The 17,935-nt window shown below is 39.3% G+C and overlaps 2 protein-coding genes across 2 annotated transcripts; one reads left to right on the top strand and one right to left on the bottom strand.

The window, feature by feature from the left end:
- Positions 1–1,557: 1,557 nt before the first annotated feature.
- Positions 1,558–5,032, top strand: cbx8b (chromobox homolog 8b). Its single transcript, XM_010734128.3, has 5 exons — positions 1,558–1,766; positions 1,888–1,931; positions 2,190–2,255; positions 2,397–2,463; positions 3,313–5,032. Exons 1-5 carry the CDS (start codon positions 1,698–1,700, stop codon positions 4,186–4,188), a joined length of 1,122 nt encoding a protein of 373 aa, XP_010732430.3. The 5' UTR covers positions 1,558–1,697; the 3' UTR covers positions 4,189–5,032.
- Positions 5,033–6,262: 1,230 nt separating this feature from the next.
- Positions 6,263–10,209, bottom strand: cxh17orf67 (chromosome X C17orf67 homolog). Its single transcript, XM_010734127.3, has 4 exons — positions 10,102–10,209; positions 8,883–8,983; positions 7,214–7,331; positions 6,263–6,491 (listed from the first exon to the last, which is right to left on the bottom strand). Exons 1-3 carry the CDS (start codon positions 10,154–10,156, stop codon positions 7,215–7,217), a joined length of 273 nt encoding a protein of 90 aa, XP_010732429.1. The 5' UTR covers positions 10,157–10,209; the 3' UTR covers positions 6,263–6,491; position 7,214.
- Between the last annotated feature and the right edge of the window lie 7,726 nt (positions 10,210–17,935).

Genomic DNA, 17,935 nt, shown 5'->3' on the forward strand with positions numbered 1-17,935 from the left:
CAAAGAAAACAATAGCGTGTTGTGAATAATTTTGTAGTTGGATTATTGGATTAACACCCTGCTAAATTTCTATGTTTTATGGAACTCTTCTGTTGCCTCTGAATTCATATTATTATTACGCTTTGTAAATAGGCTTTGTTCTTATTAAAAACAATTAAATATTTGATTTATTATTGTCTCCTATGTCTTTATTTACATTTTTGCATTTCCGTCTTAAACATGTTTTTACTAGTATTAATTTCTCTTAGCATAAAATTGTAGATCGGCCTGTGGAGGGTGGATCTGATTCATGAAGCCACGTCATGACTCATGATTTTTTGTTTCACAGTCAGTTTTGATAGTTTGATAGGTGATTCTATTTTATTTAGTTAAATCAAAGTTTGGGAGTTTAATAAACTAAAATTATATGTTCTTTTTATCAGCTCTCTTGTTTATCGGCTGGCGGATAAAAAAAAAAAAAAAAAGACCTATATGGACGTGCTACAGACTGTTTCCGCGTTTGCAGATCATTTTGTTTTAGTCATCTTATTACCAGAACATACCACAGCCTGACCACAGAGCAGCAGTTATTAGTTTAGAGATGTGAGGAGCAGACCGCACCCCGTGTCTTATTGAACAGAAGGAGAGGAGAGGGGGGTGACAGGTAACTCTGGTCGGACATTGACATAAATATGAAAAGCCTCCTTGACAGCTGACAGCTGTGAGCACACATCAGCTGACCTGCTCTTGCTTCATTTCGGCTCCTGTCATCAGTTCGTCTAACATTTTATAAATGTTCTCTGTCTCACCGGGCGTCTTACACAATGGTGACAGAAATCCCGCAGACTAAAGATTTTTTAAAAGGTTGACCACACAATTACCCCACATCGGCATAACGTGGATGACAGCCCTTGGATTTAAATGCAGCGATATTAGAAAGTACAAATATGAATACATGACTACAAACATTAGATAAATAGACTGTGTCTTAAACTTTGCCTGGACTACAAAGGGTGTTTGTGAAATAATCTGAATATAAATAGATTTTTGTCTGACATGTGCGTTGATCCTTTGTGCTTGGCCCGAGACAGCAGGGGAAAACGAAATAAACCCTCACACACACTCTCACAGCCTGTGTGTTTATGGACTAATATGTCTACAATAATAATGTCCGCCGCTGATGGATCTGTTGCTGGATAGACTCAACGAAAATGAGGGCTGTGTCACATACTGCTCCTCGCGCTGGCGCATGCATTAAACAGCGTTTATTTCCTGCTTTCTATATTTTATTTGCGATACTGTTCGCGTGCATATAACTACAGTCCTTGTGGCACCACGTGCATTTTCGAATATCTCACATAACTTGATTCATTCGCCGCGCGCGCGGGGAAAAGGAAAAAAAAAAAAAGCCACCATTCGCCCACCCCCCCCCTCCACCCCCGCCCCCCCGCAAGAATTCACACAGGCGCACGCTCCTCCCCTCACTTAGCAACCCAAGCACGTAGCAACGCCTTAGCCAATAGGCGCTCTTCTCGAGGTTCCACCGACTGCGGTTCCCTAGCAACGCTGTAAAAAAAAAAAAAAACTGCGCTGACGTCCATTCTGTTCGGGAGTATTATGGTCTGTCGGGAATTCAGAGTGGCTGGGACTGGGGAAAAATATCTGCTCTGCTAACGTTAGCGTCCGCCGAGCTAACGGTAGATAGCACTGGTGTAAACATGGAGCTGTCCGCCGTCGGGGAGAGGGTGTTCGCCGCCGAGTCTATCATCAAACGGAGGATAAGGAAGGTAGGCGTGAGATGTAACGTGCCCCTTTTTCTCCCAGAACGTTGAATATAACGCAGCAGTAATACTACTGCTGCCCTGCAAGCTAATGAAGTAATTTCTGTTTGTTTCTGATGGCATGCAGGGTCGGATTGAATACCTTGTGAAATGGAAGGGCTGGTCTCCCAAGTAAGTCTCGTTACACTGTGTGTGTGTGTGTGTGTGTGTGTGTGTGTGTGTGTGTGTGTCGCTTGCATGTTTTCAACCCGCGGCTGTGGCTGTTGTCGTTAGCTCGCCAAAGCTAGCGAGACAGAGCCACCGGATTAAAAACTGAGGTGAGATGGAGAGATTTTTTTTTTTTTTTTTTTTTTTAGCTCGCAGGCTAAAGCTACGGTTCTTCACAGCGGTTCGCTTCCTCGGTCTAAACTTAATGTTTTTAATTCACAGGTACAGCACTTGGGAACCGGAGGAGAATATTTTGGACTCGCGCCTGTTTGCCGCTTTTGAGCAGAGGTAAGATGTCTGGGCTGGCCCTCTGCGGGCACAGCCTCTCAGCGTTAACATGTCCAATAAATATACGCTGTCCTCCGTGCACTTTGCTCCCGTGACACTCAAAATGGGTGTCTGTCACTGTGTGTTTCCCCCCACTCACAGGGAGCGTGAAAGGGAACTGTACGGGCCCAAAAAGAGAGGACCAAAACCCAAAACGTTTCTGCTCAAGGTCTGTGTTTTTTTTATTATTATTTATTAATAATTAATTGCATGCACGCGACTGATAACGCTACGGTGTTATCAGGTCAAATTCACACCCTCCTTCATTTATCACATAACAACACTGTATAACCCGTGTGTACTGAGCTTTCTTAACGACTCACTTCCAAATTCAGTTTTTAAACTAAATCCTTAATGACGCTAATTATGCAAATTACTAAATAGCATTAATGGCAGTGTGTGTTGGTTCGTGATGAAGCGCCCTAACAGTCAGTCAGTCAGACACTCCTGTTGAAAAAAATGTCATCATGAATGTTTTAATTTTAATAATTATATCCATCATTAAGTTCAGTATGTAAAAACATGTCAGTGAACGCATCATAGCCTGATGCAGTCAGCAGGCAGGTTTCAGCCTTTCAGGACAACGAAGCGTGATAATTGTTTAATGACCGACAGTTTATGCTGAACTAAATACCAGAATCTCTGTTGACAGGACTGTTGATAAAACAGGCCCGGGGATTTACACTAATAAATACGGTGGCCTGGAGGGAGTCAGTCACCTGTTCATATAATGTTTGCAGCTCCTGTCACTCATTTTAAAATGTCACACAGTCAGTTATAGTTATGTCTGGTGTCTGACATGCGTAGTAATAGAACCAGCGTTTATCAGAAAAACACATTTTGACTTGTCACAGTTCAGATGTGAATCATAAAAAGGAATGATGGCTGAATTCCATTTAGCTGCAAGTCAAAAAGCCTGTTGAGTCGACTAAGTAATCAAAAATTGGATTGTATTAGTGTTGTCTGTTTGCGCATTTTTTAATAATAATTTCCCTCTCATTTTCTTACCCCCTAACAGGCTCAGGCTAAAGTCAAAGCAAAGTCCTATGAGTTCAGGAATGAGGCAGTCCGAGGGATGCACATCACCTACCCAACCCCAGAGCCGGTCGTCACTCCCAGGGCCAGAGAGGGCCTGAGAGCTGTTGTTCCCACCATCTTCCCACCCAGCACTGTCAACCGCGGAGAAAGCGTACGTGTCCGACCGTCGGAAATTTGCGCCCGCGAGCACCAGCAGCCCCCCCTCCAGCAAACCAGTCCAGACGGACTCATCCATATACCCAAAAAAAGAGGCCCGAAGCCTAAGCCCCGCTTCAAGGACAGCAGCTGCGGCCCTGCGGTCTCCGAGCCCCACAAGAGAAGGGCAGAGGAGCAGGCGAACCACATCCCTCACAAACTGGCTAAGCTGCAGGGGGGTGAGGAGATGAGGATGGTCAAAATGTCCCACAGACACCCAGAGAACCACGGTCACAGTCACAAACACCACCATCACCACCACCACCATCACCATCATCACCACTCACACAACCGGGGAATCTCTGGTGGAGGCTCCTACAAGCCGTTCTACTCAGAGCGCAGCCTGCACCCGCACAGAACAGACATGGACACACACAGGACTAAGGACAGCTCCAACTACCTGGCACCTCCACACTTCAAACACCAGTCCAAAATGGGCCAGAGTCTGAGTCGCCTGGCCGATCTTCCACAGATGGAAAAGCCTTACTTCCTGGACAGGCCGTCCCCGACCAGGCTTGACGTCAACTTGGACGAAGTGACGTGGAGGCCCTCTCTTGGCAACGTGGAAAAGATCCTGGTGACGGACGTGACTACCAACTTCCTGACCGTCACCATAAAGGAGAGCAGCACTTCGAAAGGTTTCTTTAAGGACAAAAGATGATCACTTGACTGTTTTTTCAGTTTTTTGTTTTTTGCTTTGCTTTCTCTGACTTGCATCAGGATCATTCTGAAGTTTCTAGGACATAGTGTGATAATTAGGCAAAGCAGTTTTTGTATGTAATGTATAAAAGCAAATGACACAATGTGCATATATGTGTGTGTGTGTGTGTGTGTGTGTGTCTGTGTGTGTGTGTATGTATGTATATATTATAAAGTCGGACATCTGTTTAATGTATTGACCAAATCAAATGAAGTCCATTTCACACCTTGCATTGGTTAAACATGAACTGTGTTGCACGTTTCCTCTGCAGCAGCAGCCGGCAACTTTCTGTACAGAGCTTGTGAATTTTACTATTTTGCAACTTTAACTAACTAGATCGTATTTTTTCACTCTCATATCTTCCAGCCTGAGCTCACGCCAGCAAACTGTGAGAAGTGAGGCTCAGATATTAAAGTCAGTCTGCGGATTGAATATTTCTCTAGAATCTGACCTTAGACTGAATTAGACTGAATCCACCCTGTTCAATTCAACAGGGTTCTTTTTTTTTTTTTAAATAAATAAAAAAATGACTCAAGCACTTTGAATTCTAAAGTATTAAAAAAAGAATCTGTTTGTGTTGTGTTCAAACACTGAGTTTGTAATGTCTCTAGCATTTCTAATTGTAAGATAAATTAATAAATTCAACACAGACACTCTGTGCATATAACTGCATTTTTCCATTAACATAGTATATTTTACATTTTCATAGGAGACCTTCGTGAAGCTTTAATGTCATAATATAATTACAGAGTTGGTGTCAAATTGCTTTATAGACGCTTTTCAATAAACCCTTTGAATTTTCTCATTTCGTTGTGTTTGATTGTCTCAGAGGTGTTGGATACTTTGAAATCATCCTCGAAAAAAACACACAAACTCAAATGAAATCATGGATTTTACGTTCATGGAGCGCACCGATGCACAACATCAACCATCAGACTTATTTTTTTATTATATATATATATAAGCTTTAGGTCTTTGTGAATGAAAAGCAATAACGCGTTAGACAGACTCATGTATGTTGCGTTGTACAGGAGAACGTGAAGGCCTCACGGAGTCAGCACAGGTTCGTCATGGCGGGCCTTCGTTCATTTCTGCTCAGAGTGAGCTTTGTGAAAAATTAACTGTGTTCTTCCTCCTGAACACAGCACGGTGTGACTCCACAGAGCTGCTCTGAATGTTTCATTTTAATATCTGTTTTTACAGGAATTTAAATTCTGTCAAAAATGAAAAAAATAAAAATGATGCTGTACACTCTAAAGGCCCCATTTAATTTAATTTTTGAAATTCAATTTGTGTCATTTCATAATAGAATAAATAGAACACGCGGCCTTTTTATTTCTATATTGATGCCTGATGTTCAGTTCTATAGAAACAGTATATAGGCCAGCGTGAAGCAAGTTTGCGGATGTGCCAGCTGGGCTTTAAAAACACATTTTTCAGAGTATAGCCTATTTTTCTAATCGGGTCTTCTATGAATAGGCCTGCATGTGAAGCGTGATGGACCTACTTTTTTTTCTTTTCTTTTTTTTTTTACCGCAGGCCCTATTTTTCCGTGACACATCAGGCCATATTTATCCGTGACACATCACGTCTGTGTGGGTGGAGGACACACCTTACATTTATAGGACTGCACATTAACCTCCACACATGCGCTGTCTTCTTCTGACTAAATAAATAGTTTACTGATTCTGATCTTCTGTTCTGCATCAGGAAGTGACGCCAGAGATAAAACATGGTAAAAAAAATAAAAATAATAATAATTATGTTTTGTTTTTGTTTTTTTGTCTCGCTTAGCTGATTACTAACGGTTTAACTGAACACATAACATGAGTTCATGCAAATCTCAGCTCCTAATTCACATCTGATGTGGTAAATCCCCTCTGACACCAAAACCAGGATCAATGCAGGCCAAGACTGAAAGTCAAGGTTTGATAATCTAATAATAATAATGTAATGCTAATGATATTATAATGATAATGATAGATATGATAATAATAATATAATAATAATTAAACACAAGACACTGTTACCCACAGGCACTCATGCATTTATTTTTCACTGTGAATACATTTGACTGATGATACATAATTAAGAAAATAAAAGTAGAGACTAAACTACATAGCTGTAATACAGATTATATGCATGACCATTCATTTATTCACATGGTCATGTTTCAGGAAAAAGAAAGAGAGAGAATCTTTCCATCTTTTTTTTTTTTTCAGCGTTGCCATCGTTGAGTCCATGTTGGCATTCGTGGTCTTTTACTGTGAAGGGAAAAAAAACATTGTAAAATGATCAGGCTTGTTATTTTTATTTCCATCATTCACAGTTGAACAGATCAGACAAAACATTTAAGGCAGAGCGTCTAATGAGACCAATGTGTTTATCAAAATGTAAAAATACATACTGTGTAATGAGGCATGACGGAAGATGATATTAAAAGTTATGAAAGAATCTCCATTGCGTTGCCTTGGTTTTACAGTATTTCTGTCTTTTGCTTTGAAATGTGAAATAAGTGTTGATGTGGCTCTGATCAAAACTGCCTCAAAGTTTGAACTTAACAGTGTTAACAAAGAAATACTGCTGCGTGAGGATTCATGAAGTTCATGATATGATCTTGACCCTGAAACTGTTGAACAGGTTTCTGAGGTTTCCTGCTGTGCCAAACAGATGTGATAAAATCACAAAAAAACAGGAAGAGAAATAACACAACGGCAGTGAAAAAATTATGTAATTCAGTATGCAAAAGAGATGAAGGCCGACATCATCAGGCAATAGAGAGATTCAGACTTCATCAAGGCCCTTGAAGCAGGTGCTGTCTGCTTGTGTCCTTTTGAAATGACTTTAGTTGTGAGTTGAACAGAAATGTGTCATTCCAAATGTTTACGTGAGTGTGTTGGTGTCTCAGTGCTGATTATGTTGTTGTGTTGCATTGGTGCACAGTGTGCAATTGAGGTCAAGTGAAAGTGGAAAACTGTGGCGACACCTCAGACGGTGTATCCATAGTTCCTGTCACAGCGAGGGTAGCAGTTGGGGTTCAACCAGTTCTCCATGTTGGTCTCCTGAGCCCTCTGATCCAGAGCCTGCATGTGGAGCAGATGCTCCTGAGAGGGGGAGAGAGTGATAAGATGAAGGTGGAGGTACTAACAAATATAGAAACAACACAGGAACGACACCTCCCACATTTGCACAAATGCATGCGTCTGACTCAGAACCATTTAGTGCTCTGCTTTAAATGTTTGCATTCTTCAGCAACAGCACAATAAACAGCGCATGACACTGCAAAGTGAAATTACAGAGATGAGTGGAGCTGAACAGAGGGAAAGTTGGCCTTGCACAATGATGAATGGATGCATTCAAAAGCATCACAATGCACAGACGTGTGGCGAGAGATGACTTTACAGATACTGCTAGAGATTTTTCTTCAGGTCAGAGTAGCTGCAGAGGAAGCTGCATAAGTACAGCAACAGAGGCTGAAGGTGTACTGTGTGTCCTACTCTGAACAATGAAACAAGGTGACTCAGACTGGGAAAAAGATTTGTAATTAAAAAAAAAAAAAAAACTTTTTGTTTTGGAAGATTTGGAGTTTTTAAGTGAACAAGTCTCTATTGTAAGATAAGACAGGGATGTCCAGATGACATAATGTGGGTGTACATGTCCTCCTTCAGTATGTTAAAACAAAACAAAAAAAAACCCTTCATGATGGCTGTGAAATTTAAATAACAAATGTTATGTTTTAGAAAGTTTCTGCACAATACTCTCCAATTGTTTAGCTTTTTGTCTATGAGCCCTTTGTGTGTGGTTGTATTTGTAAACATGCATGTAAAAAGTGAAAGAAAAAAAAAAAAGAATTTCCCCTCGAGGGATCAATAGAGTATCTATTCTGTTCTATTTTTATGTTCATTTTCCTGTATTATTTTCTATATATTTATTATTGATTTTAATTGTATTTCTGTGTTTATTTATTTATTTTTTAGTTTTCTCGTGTTACTTTAATTTTGCATGTCAACTGCAAATGACACTTAAAAAGTTACCAATCATTTAAATAAAAATGAATAAATTAACGATAAAATTAAGAAATTCTCTGTTTTTAAAAGACACTGACGTGTAAACCCACAGCACACTTACTACCCCAATGTTTAACATTTATAAGCAATAGAATATAAACATTTAATCAATTATTTCTAATACACCATAATGAATCTGTGAGCTCATATGAGACATTTATTAATGCCTCTGTAAACAACTGCAACTCCCAATGTGAAGCTTTCCTAATAAGTATAAATATAATAAAGCTTAAAAGCATAAAGTGAATAAATATAGTTTCAACCCGCATGTGTGTGTATAAACACTTCATAAGTGTTTTATAACACACTATGAATTCTTATGTGTGTGCTGTGAAGCATTTGTTAACAGTTTATAAAGCATTAATGGATGTTTCATTTTCATGAATTTTAAATGTCTTTATACTCACTGCAGCTACATTACAGTGTGTTATCATTCACTGTTATTATAATGCTTATAAAAGCTAAATAGAAGGTTCAAATGAAGTGTGTGTGTGAACACAGCTGAACTCAGTCTGATCAATAGTCAATAATCAATCTTCACCTTGCTCCTGCAATGTGTCTGTGCTCTTTGCTCTGACTGAACCTTACCCTCATTGGCTCATCGGGGTAGCCGGCCTTCATTGGTCGGTCCTGCCTCTTGGTGCGGAGCAGCTGCTTAGCGAAGCTCTCCTTGATGATAGGGTTGGCATCTGAGTGAGAGAGAGAGAGAGAGAGAGAGAGAGAGAGAGAGAGAGATAAGAGTTTGACTGCACAGAGATGAAATGTTTACTCTTACGTCTTGTGATACAAGACAATTCCTCTGCTGTTGCTGCAAAAGAAAAGAATCATTAAACATAATAAAGGAGATGAAGAAGAGGATTTTGTTGTCGATGTGAGTGTGTGTCAGCAGTTTGTTACTTCCTCTTTCCAAGAGAAGTGTCTGCTCTGAGTCTAACCTCTGCCTCAGATATTTTGTTTTTGTTTTTCTCTATGAAAATAACAGCTGTTTTCTTGCTGGCTGGGTATTTGCTAATCAGGACAACATTCCTCTCACTGAAAGCTGTGTTCAGACCCATGAATGAACCTCTCACCACTATCTGCTGCTGGTGAGCTGTGGCTGACCTGATCTGTTTAGCTAGTCCATGTGAGGCTGTTTATTCGCCAACGCGAGCCCCAAGGGAGTTGTGTGCGCGCATACACACACACACACACACACACACACACACACACACACACTCTGTCTCCCTGTCTCTAACCCAGGCCTGTATTGGGAGGCAGGGTATTTGGAGGAAGGTAACAAAGTGCCCATTCATCCTCCTCACTCCCCAGGGAGCCCGGCCCATGCAGCACGTGACCCCAGCAGGCAGCCAGGCTGGCTCTGTCTAACACTGCTGCCAGAGGGAGCTGCTGTGAATGAACCCAGCTCTGTCAACACAAGGCCAGAGCTGCTGCTCCTGCTGCTGCTTCACAGCAACGTGGCAAAACACTCATTCTCTAGCGATCCTCTTGTCTGTGAAGATTTGTGCACCTTATTTTGTGGTCAGAGCAAGAATGCACGCATCAATTATATATGGAATTGCTGTAAAATACAATATTGGTGCAAATAAATAACTAAAGATGCAGACAAAATAATTATGAAACATTAGAAACTCATGCAACAGAAAAAAGATGCACCAAATTCATGCAAAACTATCGTGAATGTGATCATTATTATTGTGTTGTGTCCTTATCTGACTTAATGACCTGAATCCTCTGATGAAAGTTATTCTTTTGATTCAGACATCACCCCATAATTTATATTCTGCTGTCCACTCAGACTTTTCCTTACCTGTGTAGGTGGTCAGCAGGACCACGCAAAGCAAAAACACCACCAGCTTCTTCATCGTCGTCACCTTTTTCCTGCCTGAGCCTTCTGTGCTGTGAGGTCCTGACCAGAGTCCAGAGGAGGTGAAGAGAAGGGGGGATTCTCCTCCTCTTCCTCCTCCTCCTGCACGTCACCCACATAACTGTCACATACCTGCCCCTGTTACTGAGGAGGAATTCACAATATACCACACATTTGTGATGATATATTTACTTATGGTAACACATGCAAATATAATTAATGTCTCCTCATTTTACACCTCTAAAGTTGCTTAATTAGCGTGGAGGAACAAGTAAAAACACTTACTATAAGGGGTTTACAGATGCAAGTAGGAGGCCTTCCACTAGATGGCGATGCAAACACAGGCATTTAAATAGGGGAGGCATTAAATGCTGTTTGGATTATTTCAATAAAAAGAGTGTTGACCTGTTTGAAGTGTTTTATAAACATTTATGTGATCTACTTTTTTGGAGCATTTCATACTTGTTTAAAAATCCACAAAGATGAGCACTGTTATTATCTTATTTTCCAACTTTCTAACTTTCCATATTTAGTAAAGTTGTGTTTAAGAATTATTGTCTTATTCTTATTCTTCCAACATGTTATTGCTCTTTTCATTATATTTTGGATATTTTCTACATTCACCTCTCCCAAAGTCAGCTGGGATAGGCTGCAGCCCCACCGTGACCCTGAGGATAAGTGGTTACAGATAATGGATGGATGGATGGATGGATGGATGGATGGATGGATGGATGGATGGATGGATGGATAGATTTTCTACATTGTATATTAATACTGAGGACATCAATTATTGGTATTATTATTGATGTTTGTATGTGGCAAAGTAAAATATGTTTTATATTTTAGATTCTTCATAGTAGTCGCTTTTTGCTTTGATAACAGCTTCACTGCAAGAAGAGATGTGTTAGAAATGACACGTGCAGAATTTTAACACGTGAGTGTGCTCAGGGACAACACGTCAAATTTAACACAATAAATATGTGAGCCTTTTTAACACACAAATTGTGTCAGGTGATTTAACATACAAAATGTGTAATTTCAACACATTAAATGTTGATTATGTGTAACTGAAAATTATCAAAAACTACTACTTAATGTGTTAATATGCAACTTAATGTGTTAGCCATTTACCAGTAATCAATGGTCAAAGGTTGACAGGGTATGGAACAATGCATGAGCGCACAAAAGTGCATTAAGAAATTTAATTTAATCAACTCAGCTTCCTTCTGGCCTACATATTCAGGCAACAGGCATGATGTTCATGGAAAACAGTAACAACCATACACAGTTGAAGCTGATGTGTGACGTAACAGGATCCTACTCATCTCATTACAAAAAGTCAGATTCTTTTGTTATCATATACATACAAATTTCTTTAGATCAGACACCAACAACTCTACATGTTGGAATTGTTATCACTGACAATCACCAGACAATCATCAGATTTAATGTTTTCTATTAACATTTCCTAATGTAAAATAATCTCAAAATAGGTTATCTGATCGTATCACTGAGTTTGAGTATATTAGTGAATTATATTTTTGGTTACAACTTCAAGAAGGAAATGAGGACAATCTGCAGTCTGGAAATCAGCATTCTTGAGAAGCTAGACAATATTAGACCTTGGGTTTAAGTATAGTTCATCTGTATTGAAACCAAACATTATGTCCAAAGGCCTGACATCTGTGGCATCAGTCAGGCTGATCATTTCATATTCTTTAGTTTGTTGTACAGCATCAGCATACAAATGCTCATCAAAGTACTTCACTGTAAGAATTCTGACAAACATCAGAATGGATACATTGTCAGCCTGTGGTATAATATGAATTATTTCACCAAACAAAGGCTCGCCATTGTTGTCTACTTTAAGTGGCAGTACACAGCTGGTACTGTAAGTTTGGCCAAGCACACTAACAGTGTGGGCAACATAGACAGAGCTGTTCAGTCAAGTCATCATCATAGGTTGATCTCAGATTGTCCAGCACAACATCTGCTTTTTTCATTGAGCTGATGGTAACAGGGTATGCATTTCTAACACTAATTTTCTCAGAAAGAGCATCACCAAACCTGAAGCTATACATGTGCTTGCAACTTGGTGTTCTTTAGATTTCGATCACAGAGCTTCTCGATTAATGAGTGGTGCTCTATAATGAATTGTTTCAGGAATACAGCAAGCCTGTGTGTAACAATGGGTGCAAAGACAATGCTGCATATTTCTCTCAGCGAAATTAATAAATGCCAATGTTTACTCCTCATGTCAATAAGATCACCAACTAAAAAGGGTAACACCTGAAAAAGGCACCACATTTGTGATGCAGTCTGTTTTACTGCATTGCCAGAAGTTCTCAGATTGAGAATAGCACTTGGCTTATTTTTCTCATTTCCATACCCATAGTCAAAACTGGAAATTATTTGATTCAACAGTTCTAGGGTGAAAACCTTTTTTCATAAATGAAGTGTTGTAACCTTAGTCTCACTTCCAAAGGGGCTACACCCTCAAGGATATCATGCATAATGTCAATGCATGTGTTCTCTGTAACATGAAAATACTGCAGTTTATTTAAACAGGAGTCCTCTTTAACTCTTAGCTAACTCATAGCTAAATTGTCTGCAGTCAAGACACAGATTGTTCCATAAAAATAAATTTAAGTCTAAATTGGCATGCTACACTGCATTAAGTAAAAGGTGTAAGACATTGCAAATAACAGAAGGAAGATAAATTGCCGTCTAAACATACAGAAGAGATACAAATAATTATAGGTGTTATGTGATATAAAATGATGCAAAACAAGATCTACTAAAACAGCAGAATGTAATCGACAGCAGCACAGTAATCAAACATGTAATTGCTGACCTCTGGAGAAGAAATGTGGATAAATTTCACACAGGTGTTCCCTGACACATACTGGGCTTACGACAATTTAACAATCCTTTGCACTTTGGCACTGGTTGCACTTTATTTGCTTAATATACTGTATTTGTAATTTTGTATTGTGAAATTCATTAACGATCTTTAAAAACTAAAAAGGTGTTAAACATCAGTATACATAACATTTCTTACAAAACATACAAAATACATACAAATTTCAGTAGGAATGATATTGCAGATTTCACACTAGCCTATGGCCCACCACTGTTGTTATGTTCAGGCTTTGACCCTTCAAATCAAAAGGTTTGGTCACTTGTTATAATTAATCAATTACATGCAAAGATGTGTGTATGTAAAGAAAAAAAATACATACACACACATACCATCTGTTTGGTCTTCCATCCCCTCCGTAAAAGATGCAACATCACCTCTTTCCATGGCAGCCACAGCTTTTAGCTTTGGAATGACGCTGGCTTCCCATCATCTGATGAACAGGTCAGACTTTCCGTCTGTCACTTTACAGAACTTGATATCCAGCTTACATAAAGAGACATTTTCTGAATATATTCTAAATCAACAGTGTTACTAACAATATCAAAACTTTGTATTGCCTATCAAAATATCTTAAGTAAGTAAAGGAAATTGATGACTATGAATGATGACTAAACTGCAATGAGAGACCTACCAGACTCGGCATATCCATGAAGCGTATTCGTTTAGATTTCAGCCATTGTGGGAGTCTACTTTGATATCCATGGCCTACGCCTGGTGTACAGCTGCTCCATTGCTGATTTTGAATGAATGTTCTCTAAAGAGGGCCTTAGAAAAAATACACACTGAGACAAAAGTTAGACTTTAGGTGCTAAAAGTTCTCATATCTATATAATCCACAGACAGTCAACTCCATTCAGGCCTGAAATTTTGCTATTTTAGCTTAAGTATCAAAACTGCCATCTGTCAGGGCAAAGACCATTAAGTACAATTCAAAGTCGTTCAATAATTTTTTGAGCCACCAAGTGACTCAAGGAGCCTCCTTGACTGTATTTTAAGTGTTAAGTGTCCTCCTTTATTGTGTTCTTCAAGTATCTCTGGTGCTTTGCTTTGAAGTAGAGACTGCAGGCCTCCCCGTTCACTTGGAACTGGAACATGCTACAATGATGGAGGTATAGGGAGACATGATGTCGACATTATAATTCTCTTACCGACCCAAATTCTGTCATACTGATGTTAGATAAATGCATTCCTCCAGTACTAGGGATGTGTACATGTGATTACAAACAGTGATCTGGACTTCAGGTTATATTGCCCAGCCCTAATAGAGACCAGAACTCTGTCAAATGCAAAACCTAGTCGCTCTGAAGTGGTTTGAGTTATGAGCTGTTCAAGAGTGTGAACAGTATAAATCGTTCCTTGAGCACACTTTTGACTTTAACCTGGTGAGTGTGCATGACCACACTAACAGAAGGAGGCCGGGGAAAGACTGGTCCAGGGTCCAGGGTTACCTCCATCTTTAAGGAAGAGCGTGGGAACATTGTGTGTGTGTGTGTGTGTGTGCTCTACAGGAATAAGAAGCTAGCAAAGATTCAAAACCTGATCTGACACGTCAGTGAATATTTTCTGCACTGTCACACACGATTCAAATACCACATTAACATACATGTGCGCCTGAATCATAGCAGGGATGAAAATATAATCTCTAACCGATGCTGTCACCTCAAAATACACGAGAACGAGTGTGTATGTGTTTGTCTCCTTTCCTTATTTGCATAACACCATGACTCCAATCTCCTTTAGCGCGATGAGTAAGCACTTTCCATCAACCCACTGTAAAAAAACGGTCAATTACGGTCAGTCCCTTAGGCATTTACATTTACATTAGTCATTTAGCTGACGCTTTTATTCAGTGAAAGTTTTGACTGGTGCTGGGACTCGGTTGGAGCGGTGTACTGGGCATACTAGGAGCACAGAAATGTAATATTAATGGCTGCTCTCCCATGAAGTTGTCAGTCAACTCAACACTGTAGACAGATCCAACTACATAATTTGAGTTACACTACTTGACATCTGCTAAAGAAATGACACAATGCATAAGAGTTCAGCAGTCCAGAGGCATGAGGGAATAAAATAGCACATTGTGTGCTAAAATCTACACAACATGTGTCAAAATGATATCAACACGACCATGTGTGTTGTTTTTTTACACGTCTCTTTTTGCTGTGTTTGCACGCTCTTGGCATTCTCTCATTCAGGCTCATGAGGTCATCACCTGGAATGATTTTCCAACAGTCTTGAAGGAGTTCTTATATACGATGAGCACTCATTGGCTGCTTTTCCTTCACTCTGCAGTCTGACTCATCTTAATTGGGTTTAGGTTAGGTGAATGTGAAGGCCAGGTGATACATCACTCTTATAATATCTCTTACATACCCTCAAGTTGGGTTTTGGGTCATTGTCAGGATTGTGCCACTAAGTGCAACCATGGTGTTTAGTGCAGAGAATGCAATGGTAGTCATGTTGGTTAAGTGTGCCTTGAATTTTGAATAAATGGCCAATAGTGCCACCAGCAAATCCTCTTTACACCATCACACTTCCTCTATGCTGCACAGTGGGAACCACACATGTAGATATCATCCGCACACCTTCTCTGTGTGTCATAAAAAACATGATCGGTCTGAACCAGAAATCCCAAATTTGACCCATCAGACCAAAGTACAGGTCTCTACTGGTCTAATGTCCATTCTTGTTTCTTTTACTTGGTCTCCCTCAGTAGTGGTTTCTTTGCAGCAAATGCTAAGACTTTGCAAAGCTGCCCTCAAACCAAATGTGGTTACCCTGAACAATCTATAATCTAAAACATATTTTGGCTTGTTTACCATATAATTATATATGTGTTATTTCATTGTGATGCCTTAAGTGCTGTAGAAAGTAATAAGAATAAGGGGGAAAAAATCTGTACATAGTAGTGGTTTATGTTTACCTGTCGTGCCTGTTGTCTTTGTTTTCAGCTGTGTTTATGTCTACATCTGAGCAAAGTGAAACCAGAGTCAAACTACTTGTATGTGTACACACACCTGGCCAGGTTGCTCTGGAATTCATGGGAATCTCTTGTCTCCTGTAAGGTTTTTATGTTTTATTGTTTTTTATTTCAATGCTGGAGCACTGCCAGTGACGCCCAAGGGGCGACGTCATTGTGCGTCATTTTTTCCGTTTCCGCTCCTTGCTGCCCCCTTTGTGCATTTACCCGTGAGTCTCCAGTGCCATGCGCACTTTAATGATAACGTTGTTTTGATTAATACCTCGGGGAGAGAAAGCTCTGATCCTCTGTAATTATCCAACACTCACTAACGCACCACGATGCCGCGTAAAGCGCATGCGCGCTGCGGATCAACAGCATTCACGTCAGGCGCTCAAAATCAGAGACGATATGAAAATTGAAATGTGACGTGTGTTGTTTCCCCGTTCGCTTCAATACGTCAGGCAAACAGGAAGAAACTGTGTGTGTTTGTGTTGCGTCATCCATGAACATATAAAATATCATCTGCAAAACATTTGTCACCGGCAACATATATTAAATTAATATTAACACTAATAATGTTAAATAAATGTAATATAGAGGTATCAGAGTACATGACCATTGTACCATTTATCTAAAGTAATTTAGTACATTTTGACATACTTGTAATCTTGATCAACATTTATCTGACAGCTGTGGTTATTTTTCAAAATAAGATTTATTTAATTTTATTTATTTAATTGTTTTGAAATAAATAAACAATAAAATAAAAAAACAAAAAACACAAGATAAACTAAGTTGCATTAAGTACATTGCAAAACCTTGCAAAATTCTGCACATATTTTTAAGGCATCTTTCAGATGTCTATGAATTATTAGCACACAGAACGGTTTAATGCCCAGAGGTCAAATTATAGAATATTGTACAAGGAGTAAAGATTTAAGAGAACCCTAACTTCTTTTTAATCATCTCACGACTCCTCAGATTTATCTGGTGATCATTTGGAAGGTGCTGATGCCCAAGTTGGAAACCGCTGGTCAAAAGAGACAAAACATACTCCACCTCAACAACATAATGCACTGATGCATCAGTCTAACAATCTCATATAAAACAGGAGATCAGGCACATTATATTTTTCTGCAGAATGAGTACTTTAAAAAATCGATGAATATTTGCTATTTTCTGCTTTATTTTATAGACTGCTGGGGAGACAGACAGTCATTCAGGGTAGAGAGGTGATGACATGCAGCAAAGGATCCAGGCTGCAGTAGACTAGGCTAGCCTTGATACACAGGACGTATGCTCTAGTAGGGTGCCCCAAGTACTTCTACTTTTGACATTTTTGTACATTTTGCTGATAATAATTTTGTATGTGTATTGAGCAGAACTTTAAATTATTTTTTACATTTTTTGTAAATTTTCAATTTGTACTTTTACTCCCCCTACCACTGACAGGAGGCATTCTGCATAACATTCAATTCAATTTTATTTATATAGTGCCAAATCATAACAGAGGCTATCTCTTTCCATATAGAGCAGGTCTAAATTGTACTCTGTATTTACACTATTTTTTATTTATATTATTTACAGAGAGGCAACAACTCCCTGCATGAGCAAGCACTTGGCGACAGTGGCAAGGAAAAACGTCCTTTTAACAGGCAGAACCCTGCTCATAACATACATAAACATATGCGTTTATTACTATATGTATCTGTACATATTGATCTATCTCAGGTCAATTTTAATGTATGGCTCCTGTGTTATAGGTTAATCCTAATGTATGTTTAATGTATGTTTGCATGCTGCTACTGGATGCTTGAATTTCCTTCTGGATCAATAAAGTATCTATCTATCTATCTATCTATCTATCTATCTATCTGTTTATTTGGGGGAAG

The sequence above is a fragment of the Larimichthys crocea genome, chromosome X, assembly GCF_000972845.2.
Source record: "Larimichthys crocea isolate SSNF chromosome X, L_crocea_2.0, whole genome shotgun sequence".
NCBI lineage: Eukaryota > Metazoa > Chordata > Actinopteri > Sciaenidae > Larimichthys > Larimichthys crocea.